Source organism: Brienomyrus brachyistius, chromosome 20 (assembly GCF_023856365.1).
Source record: "Brienomyrus brachyistius isolate T26 chromosome 20, BBRACH_0.4, whole genome shotgun sequence".
Classification (NCBI taxonomy): Eukaryota; Metazoa; Chordata; class Actinopteri; order Osteoglossiformes; family Mormyridae; genus Brienomyrus; species Brienomyrus brachyistius.
In genome coordinates, this window is record NC_064552.1 from 9,320,354 (window position 1) to 9,338,377 (window position 18,024).

General features: G+C 41.4%; 1 protein-coding gene across 7 annotated transcripts; it reads right to left on the bottom strand.

The window, feature by feature from the left end:
• Positions 1 to 321: 321 nt before the first annotated feature.
• LOC125715998 (carbohydrate sulfotransferase 3-like) lies at positions 322 to 16,966 on the bottom strand. Of its 7 annotated transcripts, none has more exons than XM_048988199.1 (4): positions 16,917 to 16,966; positions 2,214 to 2,396; positions 1,927 to 2,071; positions 322 to 1,762 (listed from the first exon to the last, which is right to left on the bottom strand). In XM_048988199.1, exons 3-4 carry the CDS (start codon positions 2,004 to 2,006, stop codon positions 532 to 534), a joined length of 1,311 nt encoding a protein of 436 aa, XP_048844156.1. In that variant the 5' UTR covers positions 2,007 to 2,071; positions 2,214 to 2,396; positions 16,917 to 16,966; the 3' UTR covers positions 322 to 531. The 7 variants fall into 7 exon arrangements, with proteins under 7 accessions (XP_048844156.1, XP_048844155.1, XP_048844159.1 ...); XM_048988198.1 differs by lacking the exon at positions 16,917 to 16,966 and adding an exon at positions 13,479 to 13,528; XM_048988202.1 differs by lacking the exon at positions 16,917 to 16,966 and adding an exon at positions 3,649 to 3,744 and having other exon boundaries at positions 2,214 to 2,270.
• Between the last annotated feature and the right edge of the window lie 1,058 nt (positions 16,967 to 18,024).

An 18,024-nucleotide genomic window follows, 5' to 3' on the forward strand; every position in this document is an offset into this window, starting at 1 on the left:
GAACATAGCTTTCACCCATTGAACTCGAGAGGTACTACAGGACTGACAGCGATTCAGAGGCCTAACCATCCCAGTAGGTGCGTTTGCCTTTGTGTCAGGCCAGCAGAGACGTGCCTCAATCCGTTCAAGTTTTAGCAGGTCTGTTTTGTTTGTTCCGTTACGTGCAGTTCGATCTTTCATGACCGAGCCGTTTGAGGACCGAAATGGTAGAGCTGAACACGTCTCGACATACACAAGTTTTAGCAGGAACGGTCCAGTTTCAAGATTTCAGTCGAGGTACAAGTAAAATAAAAATCCAACAGACCCGTTCGACATCCACGTTGGTCAAATTCGGAGGCGTCAAGTTCCAAGGTTCTACTGTAAAATAACTGTGAAAAAAGTTTTCATAGTTTAAAAGAGATTTTTACTTTCCAGCATTATTAATCTTCCTCCTTACTTAGACATTAAACCAGGAATATATAAAAGTCACTCATTTGACAGCTAAAGTCCACCACTTTGTTATACATTAATACCATTATGACAGTGAATGACCTATTTTTTTAATTTAAAATTCTTTTCCTCGATCAAGCTGATAGATTTGTCAGTTAGCATAGCTTCATTATGCACAGTCCTATACCCGAATAACTTCATAGCTGATCCACAGACCCGCTGCACAACTTTTGCCAATTTGAATGGAATACTGAATCTCCATTTTTCCACATGCTCCGATGAGTTTTTCCGAGTTGAGTACACACCAGCAGTTTCCTTCAAAACGTGGGTGTTTTTAAGGATCCATTGTTTCACTTGAGAGGTGAACGGGATCCCAGTAAACCTGTACATCTCTGCTGCTTTCTTCAAGGGGTATCTGGCTATGTCCTCATAGCGCACCAGCATGTATCGTCGTTGAAGCCAAACTGGCTGTTTTAAGCCCAGCTCAGCAGATGTCCTGATTTCATCACAGTTTGCTTTTAACTTTTTTATTTCCATGTGATGGAGAGACACTTCTGTGTTCACTGCCCATTTCTTCCAGGTCTTGTACTTAGTAGAGAAAGCTACCATCCTCGAAGCCAGGACGGCTCGTGGGTCACGCACCAACTGGATAAGCTTTATGTTTAGGAAGGGGTTCTCCATAAGTGGCCTCAAGTTTCCCAGCTGATGCACCCGAACTGTCTTGATGGCCCGGTACTCCTTCTGGTGGCATGACTTAGATGCCAGTGCAAGGTTTAATGGCCCACAACGTCTGGTCTTACAGGGAAACCTCTCAACCACCTTCTTGACAAAAGGGGTGCACACCGGTTTCTCACACAGGGATTTGCTGGACTCCCTACGGAACAGAGTGGTGGTGATATGATTTTTTGGAGGGGGTTGAATGAAATTCTCTAGTAGGGTGAAATCACACAACAACAGCTGTTGGAGTACATCTTGGTGGGCCTTAGCTAAAGCAGAGGGATTAGTTTGTCCAGTCTTTAACATGAACATTCTATCTATGTGCCATAGTGGCTCAAACAGGTAGAACATATTGCTGCCTTGCTGATTGAAAAACTCGCCAACAAACGAGGAGCCAGTCCTAGTGGTGGCCATCAAGATGATGTGCTTCTTCCCACCCTGTAGATTGTCCATCTTTATGGTGTAATTCTCCAAACGTCTTTTTAGGTGTTTGAATTCTGAATCCAGTTCGCTAAGGGAGGAATAGGAGCCATGTTGTTTAAGCAGGGCAAGTCTTGAAAAATTGGATGGCTGTGGGATTCTGGGAATCTGCCTTCGTGTGAGCTTATTGGAGACCCTAATAACACAAATATCACAGTTAGAGGACTTAATGAACAGACTGCCTACAGACAGTTTTATAAATGCTGTGCCTGAGTTCATTTGCTGAGTAAAAAAGGCAGTACCCTATTTGTCATACTAATGGACCTAGAAGCAAAATATCGGTCACAGAGATGGATTTACCTTGAAATAATGTTGTTTTCTTTTTCAATGATGACAAATGCTGCTATGAAAACCAGGGATATTGTATATTTGAACCTCATTGTTGTAATGTCTTGATCTTTGCAAGGGTTACTGCTTCCTCAGATTCTGTTCTTTGTGTTTCATTCTGCAACACTCATTTGTCATTAATCTTGATTTTGCAACAAAACAAATAGATGAATAGAACAGTTTCATACACACATCTGAACATCAGGCAACTAACATTTCCAATCATTTCCATTTATTGTAAAAAAATAGGACCTACTGACCTTATGAGAAATACTGGAATGTGACGTTTCTTGTTTTATTCTCTGAGGGGCTGTGCTCTACTTTGAAAACAAGTAGAATGGTCTAGTAAAAGTGTACAGTACAAGAACCGATTTAATTGCTGTTATCCCATTTACTAGGGCTGCATTGTGATGGAAGTTTCAGTGCAACCATGCAGTCGTCACCTGCATGTGATCTGAACTGCGGAATTCACCAATTTACCCACACAGACCCCTCTCTTCACCTTCTAACATACATTTGAATGACATTACTTAAGGGCGGGTTGTGCAGCATTATTGCTTTACTGAATAACTGAACAGCTCCCTAAAAAAATGTACTATATTCATCCCCTGAGAGTTCTGGTGTTATCGCCGTGTGGCATTTCGAGAACATTCCAGTCAGACTCTCCCACGACATTCAGGAACCGCTCTAATTTGATGAGAAAGAGAAGAGTAAAACACCCATTTAACGAATGAGATCATGTGAGGAAGGCATTTCGGACGTATAAACTAATACTAACATAGAACCTAAGAGTTAAACAGAGAAAGGCAGTCTGAATCCAGATTTTGATGAAATGGACAACTCCCCCCCTGTAATTTGACACCTGTCAGCTCCTTACAGAACCTCTCTATGTGTGAGGTGGATATCAGCCATCTGCTTCTCCATTTTCTCAGCGAAAAGAGGTCTGCACAGAGGTCAGCGCCTGTTTACCTTGGGAGCAGAATTTTCCCTATGCAATATCAAGTACCTTTGCTGTTCCAGCAGGAAATTTTCGCTTTTTATTTACCAGGAAAACCAATACAAGCTTTTTTTTTTAACTACCAAAAAATGCATTGTTGTCTTAAGTATTTTCTCTCACTTAGTTTAGGAGTAATAATATCATAACAACACAATGTAATGAGAAGCAGAATCAACTTCTGTGTTCACTGAGTACATGGAGTACCACAAGTAAACAAAGCAAACTGCCACAGAAAAATTAGTTATGAAAACTAATTCAGATTCATCATTGAAAATTCTGGTAATCGCATTTGAAGCCTAAGATTATTACATTTTTGGGGTCAATTTGAGGCTGAGACCTCATTAAGAACTGGTTTAAGATCTGTTTTAGTTTTAAACTATAACAATTATAGTTTCTCAGGTGGAAAAAAAGTTTTAAGGAATAAGGGTTCTTCTTTTCAGTGGACTCATTTTTATCAATCATACATAGAAGCCAATACAAAGCAAGAAACAGCAATCTCACTGTTTTCTCTTCCTTCCCTTTGAGATGCATTTGTCATTCAAACATCGACGATAAAGTGCCAACCTGAAATCTGGTAAAATCTTACAAAATACTAGTGCAGCATTAAGATTGTTTTGACGATTGTTAGCACATTACACAAATGTATAAAACAAAAGAAAAATGCCCAGAGAAAATAACAATGGGAGTTTCCTATTTACCAAACATTGGTCCCTCTTGAGCGAGTTAGATTCAGTGTCTGGCAGTGTTATCTGCGAGACACATTCTTCTAAATGCTGTCATCCAAGCAGAGAAGATTCCAAAGAAGGCTCTTGTCACCAGATGGTAAGCTCATATTTATTTACTGTCTTGGCATTCCTAAACTGGTTTCAGGAATTTAATATACACCAATAGCACTGAAGCAGCATCATCACAGACTAAGCCATGTATAATATAGTAATATTAAGTTCCCAACCTGCCTAAGAATGTTTTGTGTGTGTGGTCCAATCCACTGTTAATAACGCTATTTCTTCTCTTAATGGCACATTTAAAAAACAATAGTTGACCCAAGTGCTTTTCAGTTTAAAAAGAATTAACAAATGCTATATATATAGTACAAGAAAACATTTAAAAATGACATGAAAACTGTTTTTTGCTGGTCAGAGTTCATATTAAGTGCATGGCAAAGAATGCTGCCGGGCTAACAGTGCTATCTAACCCCAAAGCCATAATCGCCGTTCACATCAAAGATGATATCACGCGTGTCACAGTGGTTCATTTTCACTTTGATTCTTATCTTATCACTTTTATGGTGACTGAGTTTTTATCTTCATCCACTTTGAATTGTAGATAAAACGTATTGCCAGTCTATGAGTAGTGCCAGGCTACAGTATACTTATACAGCCACAGGATTTTGGGTTCGAATCCCTCTTCTGGCTCTCTGCATGCAGTCTGCACAGGCCTCCTGTGGGCATCCCACAATCCTCCTGTGATCCAGAAATACGTGGTTTATTTGAATTGATTGCCTATGGTGGGTGCTTGTGTGTGCTCTATGATGGACTGATATTCTGCCAGGGTGTCCTCTGCCTAGTACCCTATGCTTCCTGTGTATTATTACACTGGATAGATGTAAGACAGCTGAATAGTATCTTAGCTGGTAGGTGTGACTCTCTGAGAAGCAGTTCCTGTGTCACAGATTTCATTTGACAAAATATCATCCATCCATCCATCCATCATCTCCCGCTTAATCCGGAGTCGGGTCGCGGGGGCAGCAGCCTCAGCAGGGAGACCCAGACTTCCCTCTCCCCGGCCACTTCGTCCAGCTCCTCTGGGGGGACCCCGAGGCGTTCCCAGGCCAGCCGAGAGACATAGTCTCTCCAGCGTGTCCTGGGTCTTCCCCAGGGCCTCCTCCCAGTGGGACATGCCCGGAATACCTCCCCAGGGAGGCGTCCCGGAGGCATCCTGATCAGATGCCCGAGCCACCTCATCTGGCTCCTCTCGATGCTGACAAAATATCAGACTGGAACAAAAGCTGGAACAATAGCAGAACCTGGAGCCAGGAAGTTGTTTGGATCAGCTCCGAAAACCTTTCCAATCAGTAGGCAAGCACAGACTATCCCATGGGACACACTTGAAGCTGCTGAATGCATTCAAGGAACAGGTGTGGTTGGAGAGATTACTTTGATTCAAAGCCTAGTGTAGTCTATATTATATCTCTTATTCCTGCACTTAATAAAATGTTTTGATATAAAGGAGAATGCACATTAAAACCACGATAGTCCATTTTTTCTAGAGGAAGTACACTATGGTCAGATGTATGCGAACACCAGCATTTCAGTCCAAAACTAAGGGAAGTAATATGAAGGTGACCAGCCCAATGTTGCTTAAAGAGCCTCTTCACTTTTATTAGATGCTAGATTGTTGCTGGGGTTTTGATGCTGGGCTGTTAGTTCCCTTTCCGTGAGTTTGCATAACCGACTGTTTCGCAACTGAACTTCCTCCCAGACATTTTGACCTTCGCAGTCACTTTGCTTGTGGCTAACCAAGAAAGCATTACCAGGGTAGCCAGTGTAGCAACCTGACTGATTGGAAAGTGGCATCCTACAATGGTGTCAAGTAGAAGGTCACAACCACCCATTCTGCTGATGATGTTTGTTACGGTGTGTGACGGTGACTTGTTATTGTGTGACGGTGTGTTCAATTACAGTACGTCAGCAATGGGTGTGGCTTTATTAGGTCACTACTCTAATTAAAATGGGCATCCACATACTTTTAGCCATATAGGGTATATATTTTGGTGCCTATTTAGGGCATTTATTTTCGGTATATCGAATCGCCATATTCTACCTCTTACCATAAGGGGTTAAGCAGCATTGCAAAAATTTACAAATTAACTGACTTTAAATTAACACCAATACAGATGGCTTTCAGTATATCTTAATAATGTCTTCAGGGAGGTGTGGAGCAGAGGTTTAGAATTATGGCAGAAGAATCCAGACTAGAGTTAGTGTGAGATGGACCAAACCAAAATCTGTCATAGGAGGGGGGAGTCAGGTGACATTCTGTATTGATTGTGACCACGTATCCTTGTTATACCAGTCTTTACTGTACTCTGGTAAATTCTGATTTCTTCTGGAGGGCTGACGCAGTGGGTACCCTACACAGTTGTCTCACATCTCCAGGGCTGGACGGCTGAAATCCTGCCTCTGTTCTCTGTGCATGTTCTCCTTATATTGCACAGTTTCCCCCAGATACTCCAGTTTCTTCCTGCCACCCAAAGACTTGAAGTTAGGTGAATTGGTGTCTGTAAATAGCCTGTAGTGTGTGATCTTTTATGTGTACGAGTGCCCTGCGCTGGACTGGCACCCTGTCTAGGGTATACCCCTGCCATGTGCCCTCTGCTGCCTGGGAATGGCTCCAGGCCCTCATGTGACTCAATCCAGGATAAGTGGCCAGAAGATAGATGGGTAGGTGGTTTGTTTTGGTCCCAGCATCTGGACCAGATAATTCTTGGCTCTCATGCCAAATAAGATAAAAAAAATAGAGCTGTTATTTTTTGGAAGTTTTGTTTATAAAAACTCGTAAAAATGGAGAGCTTCTTTACAAATATAAATGTTAAATTTATAATTTTCACTGGATGTCTGGTATTCAAATAAACAAGGAACTATAGCTCTCAAACATTCAGTAAAGATAATCTGTTTCGTCATTGGAGAATTGAAAATGTACCACTGCAAAAGAGAAATAAGTTTTTATTTCTTTCATATACAGAAATGTACAAGCTAGGAATTTCGGCGGGAGAAACTTGGCATTGACTTTTGAATCTGTCACAAAACTCTATTTTGAAGGGAACGAAGCCGATTGGCTTTTAAAAATAAATAAATAAATAATTATTGAGTCAGTGCCTCATCCAGCATGCATAGCTATAAATAAACCACTGCAGTGGGTAGGAAAAAATACATAACCCAGGTCTTATGGGCAAAAGGTCTGTATCTGCCGCATTTTCCCAGGCTGCTAAATCAAAGCAGTTTCAATTTTTTAAATAATTCTTATTTTCGCCAAACAAATCTTTCCGCAAACTCTGGCCATTCACTGCTTTGATGAATAAGAAACTTTACATTTTAACATATTAAACACTTGCCTATGGTATTATTTATTGTCACTAACATGTGATCAACATGCCCTTTAATAACATATAAAAATTTAATAACTCATAATAACCACTGTGCGCAACACTATGCACAATACTTTATATTTAAACAACCTGTCCCCTTGTAAGTCATAAACCAGACTTGCAAGCTACGACAAATCCTTACTGACCTGTAACCATTTATGACAGTGTAACCTAGTGTATGTTTAAAGTATCCGTTACATATTGCTTAAAATATTATCCCAGTTTTGATGGGTAATTGTATATTTTCATTAACTGGCCAGAGGTGATGCCATTTTCTGGTTATATGGCCTTGATAATTACAATGACATTTCCTTTAATCGACACATTTTCTATCCCGTCGCTAGCCAATGGCTTCTCAGAAGAATGGTTAGAGCAGGCCTGTGCAACTATTTTCTGTGAAGGGCCAAATTTGAGCTTCACTATGTCAACAGGGGTCATTTATAATGGTTATTTTCATGCCTCATGAAAGCTATAATAATAGACATGTTAGATTTAACTTTAAAGAAATGTTGGTAAAAATCTCCCTAAACTTTGTTTATAGATGGTATACAAAAATAGCACCGTAACAGATCGAGAAAAAGGTCCAGTTGTGGAGTGATTCATAGCGACGTGTTCTCCCAAAAGCCATGGCTGAATTTGTCATGAGATGCATGTGAACATCACCCCCCTCCCCCCATGAGAAAAAAAATGACAAAAATCATTCCATTTGAAAATATACCACCACCATTCCCCCCACCATGCCCTTACACTGTCCTGTGTGGTTTCACTCACATAAATATAAACCTACTGACTGTATCAGGGGTACAAAACTAGGGAACTCCAGTCTGCACCCAGACCTAAACACAACTTATTTTGGTCTCATAATACCTCGCAAGGATCTAGCAGATTCAAAGGGTATTTAAAGCAGGCATATGTGTCTTCACAAATCTGGGGAACATGATCAACACAGTGTCAGTCAGTGAAATTCAGGACTCAGTGAAAATTGCCGAAGATAGCTGTGACCTGACATTGCTCCTCTGGGCCGTAGTTCTCCCAGTCCACTAGGCATCGATGTTGTCCTTGGCATCGTTGGGCATCTAGAATGGTATGGATGGAGTAAGCAGGCTCGCTGCAGACAAGGAGCAGGATCTGCAGCTATCTTTGGGCGCAGTGGACTATTCATGACAGGCTTTAGAAGGGAGATATGGACAGTGGAGGGTTTCCATAAACTGTAAGTCATAGGGTGCATGTGATGCAGGATTCTGAAGGGACCAAAGTTTTTTTCAAAAGTATTTTTCTGCAAATGTACATGGCCAGACTCCCAACTGAAACCTCAGAACGAAACTTCCACCAGAACAACTCAGCACTGGTACATCTGTGGGTCTCCTGGGTCAAGTGGAGATTTGAGATCTTTGAACTGTAGAGAGGTGTGCGTGAGAGAATTCTGACCTGATTGAGAGAACACTTGGCCAGCAAGTAGTGGCCAGTCACTTAATTCAGACACTCTGTTCATCCATTGAACTGGGCTTTGTCTTAAAGCAGTGGTTCAGAACAGGGGGCACGGTCCACTAGGAGGCCTCAACAAGGACTGAGGAGGGGCACACAATTTATTTGAAAAACATTGAAAAAACGATGACATTACTAATGCTAGGGTTGGGCAGTAGGCTGTTCCAAGGGTCTGTTCAGTTAAGTGTACATTTAAAGCTTGTCAGACCTCTCATTTTACAGCCATTTATATTATTATTTTTTTTGTTCATGAACATTGACCTTCTGTTTTGAGAGCAATTTCATAAACTGAGAAAGAAAGCGTGCTGGTGGACGTAGTGGAGTGAAACCTTGTTCGAGTCAAAATAAATTACATTGCTTGGCAGTGTGACCAAATTAAAATATGTTTCAGTTAATCAACATTGGCAATTTTTGTTATGATTGAAGAATGCATACAAGAGAAAGAATATCATTACTTGTGCAGGGCAGCTCAAACATGTTTTCCTGGACACAGGGGGTCCTTGGAAAAATACAAGTTGAGAATCACTCTTAAAACGTCATGTTCAGACCCTTGCATTATATGTGCTGGCTCACTCAACCTGCTCCCAGAGGCAAGGATCTGGAACTTGAGTACATAATCAGCTACTGAGTTTACATAGTTGATCTCCCCATTACTTCTGGCTGCAGTGCTGTTAAATACACTCTGAAATAGTCAAAGAACTGGTATTCAGAGGAGAGAACAGGGTCTCTACTGGTGCCAAAGAGCTGTTGCCCAATCGTAGGCTCTACAGGTCAGCAGTGAGATAACAAAGTGTATTTCACTGATGCCAGTGCTCAACCTCCCAGTATTATTATCTATGTACAGGAAGCAGTGCAACGGAAATCCCATATACCAATGATTCTCAACCCAGTCCTCGGGGACCATGTTTTTCCTTCCTCCCAGCTCCTAGTCAGACACACTTTTTTGTTCCATGGGAGGAAGCAACAATGTGGACTGTCTGGGGGCCTCCGAGGACCAGGTTGAAAAACAGTGCCACAGGGCGTACTCACACTTGGTCAAGATGCCTTGAACCGCGCCCGAACACGATTGTCCCCCCTCCCCCACTGGTCTGCACTAACATTACGGCACTGACATGGCACAGCACTGACATGACACTGAGATCCCCTAATCTGATTAATCAGTGGCACAGAGGGGAACTCGCACCTCAGGAAAGTACCGCTTATCTCTTGCGAGCAAAGATGAACCATCCACCTAAAAGCCCAGTGAATCACACTCAGATAAGCTTTTCTTTAAACACAATGCAGGTTAGAAGAAACACTCCAGGTACTGTGTAGATTTCTCTGAGAGGACAAATTGTACTTCAAAAGTCTTTCCATAAAAAAGAACACACAAAATGCCAGAATATACAAGAGAAAACATTTGTGTAGCTTAGCAGATGGAATGAAAAACCTTGCAAGTCTCCTGCTATTCAAACTAATTATTTTAAACTGAATAAGAAACTGAATTTTTATTATCGTACGTTTTGTTATTCCAGTTACACTGACAGAGCACCAGTCCCGGCCTACTCCAGTGCTTCTATTTCAGTACCCACAATTATGTGGCAGGGCAAACTATAATAGGGCAACAGGGTGGAGTTTTTCTCAGTCTTCTCCAAAGGGAAAATAAGACTTTAATTCAGCAGAAAGCGGTTTCTATAATCCCCAGCTGAAATGAAACTCCACCCTCAGCACAAGTCTCTGATTCAAAAACCACGGAGCAGTTAGATTATGAATCCCGACTCCTTAAAGTGTGAGAAATGCATGCACTGTACATAGAAAAAAATGTGCATTTTGCTTTGAGTTAGATATCTGCAATTTATCCAAACATGGTCTCCTGCTGTCTGCTCTTAACTCGAAGTTGTAGCTTTTGAGAGAGTGGGAATTGACACAGGGGAATAATCAGCATTTTTGCTGTATTTTGGTCAGCATGCAAATAATAAACAAAACATGGAAAAGCATGAAACGAAAGAGGAGAACATCCCTGGAAGTTATCCAAGGCCAGTAAAGTGTCTTGTCCAGCCCATGAGCAGGTCGGTACCAGCAAACCAATTGTGTGGGCTTTCCCTTCAGCTCTTCAGATGGTTGAATGTCACAAAGGGAGACCACAGGCATGAGTGATGCTCACGTGCTTGTATTGGATCGATTTCAGTGCAAGCAGCTGTGTCTGTGACCACGGTTACGTGGGAGAAAACCAGAGCGTACAGCAATTAAATGGGAAGTGGAGTGAAACTGCAATGTGGAAAGACATAAATAGCGAGGCCAGTACAGTAGCTGACATTGTGGAAGTCGTACAGCTGCCTGCGCACAATTATTCTTCCTGGAAGGCCAGGATGCTGGTTTGGGCTGCGTACAAACATATGTTGTGGGTCAGGCATTAAAAGATAAAATAGGAAGAGCTCTGAATCCAGCTCTATAAAAATATAACTGAGAATGTCTGCAACGAGCCACACCAACAAATGCACCACAGTTGGAACCGCCAACTCATTCTTAAAAGAGACACTTGTTACAGTGCGGCTCCAGCTCACTTTGATTTTACACTGCAAGAGTCAGCTCGGAAATGGCGTTACCATGTTTGGAGAGCTAAAGTGACGTTAAACGGAAGGGAGGCTTATTTACCGTTCACACAGCGTATATCATGATTCACTATGTGCTAATTTCCGCTAGCACCTCATCGAGAATCGCCATGCTATGTTAGCATCAAATGCCAGTGGAATTATCATCAGCTTGCATAAATTTGCATTACGCATCCCATCCATTCAGCCGTTCTCTAGTCCTTTTTTAGGTAGGATATTAGAAATGCATCAATACATCGCGATGTGGGTTACAACTAATAATGATTAATGTATAGAACGTGCTCTTTTTTTCCTAATTCATGCCTATCTAAACATCACCAGTATCTTTGTGCATTTCAACTAGTCAGACAGTGGTAATGCAACCAGCTCAATTTAGTCATACGTTCACCCTGCTAATAGGCCAATGTGCCAATGTGGGTTTTCAAGGGAAAACCAGCTTTAGACACCAGGTTGAGTCACCAGTTGTAATAAATGTCCCTTTGACTTTACTGGGCTTGTGAATTTGTCCCCTTCCAGTGAGTAATTTTTCTAATGTCCAGTGTGAGATTTTCTTGGAATATCTGGTCTTTGTTCTTACCTGATAATGTGAACTATGAATGGAGAATGAGTTCAGATTATAGCGCATGCTGAACATCATCTGAAGTGCAATGCATGGAAAACTTAAAGTATTCTTATTAAAAAACACAAGCATACATATGCTATTCACCATAAATCTGCTGATGAATTTAAATATAAAGGGTAGCCTCCTAGAGTGTGAGGAGCCTGAAACAGGGATGAGGCAGGACAGAATAGAGACTTCATGTGAGAGCAAATGGTAACTCAGTATGGCCACTGCCCTTGTCTGGCTACCATAAATTCAATTACATCGTTTCATCAATTACCCATTGTTCCCAGGATAGGTTCCGGTCCCCCCCCCCCCCCCGGCCCAAGTTTGGATTCAGCAGTTTCAGAAAATGGATGGATGGTACCGACTGGAACGCCCATTCTCTCCCTGATGTGATAGTTTGGAAAGGGCTCTGAAAAACTCACCACCAAATGAAGAGCCAGTCCTAGTGGTAGCCATTAGGATGGTGTGCTTCTCCCCACTCCGTCGATTATCCATCTTCGTGGTGTAGTTACTGTATCAAGACGTCTCTTTAGGTGTTTGGGTTCTGGGTCCATCACGCTAAGGGAGCCAAGTTGTTTCAGCAGAGAAAATTGGATGGCTGTGGAATTCTGCCGGGGCCTCCGGTTTCCTCCCACGGTCCAAAAGCATGCAGGGTAGGCTGATTGGTGTGGTTCTAAATTGGCCCGGTAGTTGTGTGCGTGTTAGTGTGGCTGCGTGTGTGTGGACCCCGTGGTGCGTTGGCACCCGCCCAGGGTTGCTTCTTGCCCGCGCCCATTGTTCCCAGGATAGGTTCCGGTCCCCCCCCCCCCCCCGGCCCAAGTTTGGATTCAGCAGTTTCAGAAAATGGATGGATGGTACCGACTGGAACGCCCATTCTCTCCCTGATGTGATCGTTTGGAAAGGGCTCTGAAAAACTCACCACCAAATGAAGAGCCAGTCCTAGTGGTAACCATTAGGATGGTGTGCTTCTCCCCACTCCGTCGATTATCCATCTTCGTGGTGTAGTTACTGTATCAAGACGTCTCTTTAGGTGTTTGGGTTCTGGGTCCATCACGCTAAGGGAGCCAAGTTGTTTCAGCAGAGAAAATTGGATGGCTGTGGAATTCTGGGAATCTGCCTTCGTGCGAGCTTACTGAAGACCATGATAACACACATACCACAGTTAGAGGACTGAACAGACTACCTATAGAAAGTTTTATAAATGCTGTGTTCATTTGCTGACTAAAAAGGTCTATTTCTCACACTAAAGGACCTAAAAGCACAATATTGGGCACAGAGATGGATTTACCTTGAAATAATGTTGATGTCATTCTCAATGATGACAAATGCCGGCATGAAAACCAGGGATATTGTATATTTGAACGTTTGTATGTTTGTAATGTCTTGATCCTTGCAAGGGTTACTGCTTCCTCAAATGTTGATATTTGTGTTTCATTCTGCAACACTCATTTGTCATTAATCTTGATTTTGCAACAAACAATAGATAAAAAGAACAATTTAATACAACTAACATTTCCAGCACATTATAAAAATGAACCTACTGACCTCATGAGAAATACTGGAATGTGACGTTTCTTGTTTTATTCTCTGAGGGGCTGTGCTCTACTTCGAAAACAATAGAATGGTCTAGTAAAAGTAGATAGTACTTGAACCGATTGCATTGTGATGGAAGTTTCAGTGCAACCATGCAGTCGTCACCTGCATGCGATCTGAACTGCGGAATTCACCAACTTACCCACACAGACCCCTCTTCACCTTCTACCATACATTTGAATGACATTACTTAAGGGCGGGTTGTGCAGCATTATTGCTTTGCTGAATAACTGAACAGCTCCCTAAAAAAATGTACTATATTCACTCCCTGAGAGTTCCAGTGTTATCGCCGTGTGGCATTTCAAGAACATTCCAGTCAGACATTCAGAAATCGCTCTAATTCCACAAAAGAGAATGAAACATCCGTGTAATGAATCTCGTGAAGAAGGCATTTCGCACATATGAATTAGTATAAACCCAGAAACTAATAGTTAATGATGGGATGGTGAACCCCCCCCCCACTGAAATTTGACACCTGTTAGCTCCTTACAGAACCCCTTTATGTGTGAGGTGAGAAACACCCATCTGCTTCCCCATTTCCTCAGTGGTCAGTGCCTGTTTACATTGGGACCAGTATTTTCCATGTGCAATATTGAGTGTCTTTGCTGATCCAGAAGGAAATTTTGCCATTTTTTTTATTTGCTAAAAAAACGAATGCAAACTTTTTTTTTACGAACAATTTTTTGTGATCTTAAGTAACTTTATCTCACTTTTGGATTGATAACATCATAACAGCACAATGTGGGCGATGTGGTGGTGCCTCACAGCAAGAAGGTTTTGAGTTCGGGCCCGGGTCCTTTTAGTGTGGGGTTCGCACGTTCTCCACAAGTTCGCATGGGTTTTCACCAGGGGTTCTGGTTTCCTCCCACGGTCCAAAAGCATGCAGGATGGGTTCCTTGGTGAGTCTAAATTGGCCCTGCTAGTGTGTGCGCTCTGCGGTGTGTTGGCGCCTGCCCATGGTTGGTTCCCGCCTGCGCCCACTGTTCCCAGGATAGGCTCCAGTCCCGCCCGCGACCCCAGTTGGGATTGAGCGGTTTCAGAAAATGGATAGATGACAACACAGCATAATGAGAAGCAGAATCAACCTTTGTGTTGTCCGAGTATGTAGAGTTTTTTTTTTTTTGCTATGTTTGCTTTTGTTCATTATAGAGGCATGAAAAATGGACTGTGGAAGCATGACTCATAAATGCCAATCAGAAGATGAGTACCACAAGTAAACAAAACACATTTTGTCACAAAAAAAAGATTTCAAATTGAGCTCTCAATGGGTATCATGAAAAAAAATAATTCAAATGTATCATTGTCAATTCCAGAAATCACGTTTGAAGGCTACGATTCTAAAATTCTTGGGATGAAGAGGAGGCTGAGACCACATCAAGAACCTGGTGAAGATCTGTTTTAATGTCAAACTATAAAAATAATTTCTCAAGTGGAAAAAAAACTCAATATAAGAATTAAGTGTTTTTTTTTTCTATTTCATTTTTATCAGGCATACATAGATGCCGATACAGGAGCCTCTGCGAGAGGAAACAGGTGTGACGATCGTGTGTCGGTCCGTGCGTGCGCAGAAATACCTGTTTTCCATGTAGTCTACAGCATTTTGGACATGCAAAACTTTTTTTGCTCACATAACAGCAATAATCCACATGTGTGGAAGGTGGACTTTCAGATTGTTTAAGTAGTATTAAAAACAAATTCTACTCTCTCTTTATACTTACAATGGCATAACATTACCTTTGAATCCCCCTTAAATAAGTTAGAAAAATATAATTTACCATTGTTAACCAGGATTTCACCCAAAAACAGCTACATTACTGCTGATATTTTGTGATTTTCTAACTGTCCATTTTAAATAATGGCATCTGCAAATTCAGCAAGATTCTCTGCTATTCAAATATACTGAAATTCAAGATTAGGTTTTGGTTACAAAAACAACTTTACCTCCTTCCATTGAGCCACAGATTTAAATTAAATTACCATTACAAATATATTCAATGTTTTATACGGAATTTATAACCTGATTGATTTACGAATTAAATTACGAAACGAAATACAGGAAATAGTTATTGTATTTCCACATGATCAACTTTGTGTGCTTGGTGTTAGTCTATTATAATTCAGGCAACTTTACTGATATTGGAAATTTCGACATATTTTAGTGTCATTAGCAACAAAATATATTCAACTGTGAAAACAACGGCAGTGACACTATCCGCAGACAGGGAAATTGTGCTCCTTTTTCTTCAATAATTTATCTTCATTACAGTATATCGTGAAGTTAGGTTATTTTGGGGTGGGAAATGAATAAACATTTAATCAAACATAACATTTCAGTCATGGCCAGTTGCTGAAGTAACTTTCTTATGCCATAACAGAACGCTGCTAAACAGTTCAGCTCATCACAATTCAGAGTGGGCACTTTAAGGATTTCCAGCACACAGTTTGAACACTGACCAATCAAAATCTTTGTCCCAACCGCTTCATTTTCATACAGTCCACTAGCACAGCATGTTGCAGTGATGGCCAAATGTCGGCTAGGTACACAAGTTAGGGTCTTTTTGGCATAACTAACTAGTGAGGGTTAAAAAAAAGGCACTGGTTAATTAGCAAGGACCACTATTTACACTAGAGACTTTTGACCTTACTAGTTTATGAGTGAGATTCACAATGAATCACTAGTAAAATTATGAGAGCCAAAATGTCCATTTGTTGCACAATATGTGGTCTTTTTAGACCTTACTAGTCAACTAGTTATACCCATTTTCTTTTACAAGTGAATCTGGCACAGAAGATGGACTAGTTGTCAGAATGCTGGACTACAATAGAGGAATAGATCAAGCAAACAAAAAGAGGTCGCACTTTGCTTCAATGAGGTTTTATCGGAACTCATAACACAGAAATGTTTTGGTGTGCCGCCTTCCTCCATGTTCTACAGGATGGCTGTGGAATTCTGGGAATCTGCCTTCGTGTGAGCTTACTGAAGACCATGATAACACACATACCACAGTTAGAGGACTGAACAGACTACCTATAGAAAGTTTTATAAATGCTGTGTTCATTTGCTGACTAAAAAGGTCTATTTCTCACACTAAAGGACCTAAAAGCACAATATTGGGCACAGAGATGGATTTACCTTGAAATAATGTTGATGTCATTCTCAATGATGACAAATGCCGGCATGAAAACCAGGGATATTGTATATTTGAACGTTTGTATGTTTGTAATGTCTTGATCCTTGCAAGGGTTACTGCTTCCTCAAATGTTGATATTTGTGTTTCATTCTGCAACACTCATTTGTCATTAATCTTGATTTTGCAACAAACAATAGATAAAAAGAACAATTTAATACAACTAACATTTCCAGCACATTATAAAAATGAACCTACTGACCTCATGAGAAATACTGGAATGTGACGTTTCTTGTTTTATTCTCTGAGGGGCTGTGCTCTACTTCGAAAACAATAGAATGGTCTAGTAAAAGTATACAGTACTTGAACCGATTGCATTGTGATGGAAGTTTCAGTGCAACCATGCAGTCGTCACCTGCATGCGATCTGAACTGCGGAATTCACCAACTTACCCACACAGACCCCTCTTCACCTTCTACCATACATTTGAATGACATTACTTAAGGGCGGGTTGTGCAGCATTATTGCTTTGCTGAATAACTGAACAGCTCCCTAAAAAAATGTACTATATTCACTCCCTGAGAGTTCCAGTGTTATCGCCGTGTGGCATTTCAAGAACATTCCAGTCAGACATTCAGAAATCGCTCTAATTCCACAAAAGAGAATGAAACATCCGTGTAATGAATCTCGTGAAGAAGGCATTTCGCACATATGAATTAGTATAAACCCAGAAACTAATAGTTAATGATGGGATGGTGAACCCCCCCCACTGAAATTTGACACCTGTTAGCTCCTTACAGAACCCCTTTATGTGTGAGGTGAGAAACACCCATCTGCTTCCCCATTTCCTCAGTGGTCAGTGCCTGTTTACATTGGGACCAGTATTTTCTCTGTGCAATATTGAGTGCCTTTGCTGATCCAGAAGGAAATTTTGCCATTTTTTTTTATTTGCTAAAAAAACGAATGCAAACTTTTTTTTACTAACAATTTTTTGTGATCTTAAGTAACTTTATCTCACTTTTGGATTGATAACATCATAACAACACAATGTGGGCGATGTGGTGGTGCCTCACAGCAAGAAGGTTTTGAGTTCGGGCCCGGGTCCTTTTAGTGTGGGGTTCGCACGTTCTCCACATGTTCGCATGGGTTTTCACCAGGGGTTCTGGTTTCCTCCCACGGTCCAAAAGCATGCAGGATGGGTTCATTGGTGAGTCTAAATTGACCCTGCTAGTGTGTGCGCTCTGCGGTGTGTTGGCGCCTGCCCATGGTTGGTTCCCGCCTGCGCCCACTGTTCCCAGGATAGGCTCCAGTCCCGCCCGCGACCCCAGTTGGGATTGAGCGGTTTCAGAAAATGGATAGATGACAACACAGCATAATGAGAAGCAGAATCAACCTTTGTGTTGTCCGAGTATGTAGAGTTTTTTTTTTGCTATGTTTGCTTTTGTTCATTATAGAGGCGTGAAAAATGGACTGTGGAAGCATGACTCATAAATGCCAATCAGAAGATGAGTACCACAAGTAAA

What these genes read in the sequence shown, in the direction of transcription:
- LOC125715998 (XM_048988199.1), bottom strand. Translation starts at nt 2,006, where the DNA reads ATGAGGTTCAAATATACAATATCCCTGGTTTTCATAGCAGCATTTGTC. An exon ending in GAAAACAACATTATTTCAAG is followed by an intron (nt 1,763 to 1,926) that starts GTAAATCCATCT and finishes TTGTGTTATTAG; the next exon opens with GGTCTCCAATAAGCTCACAC.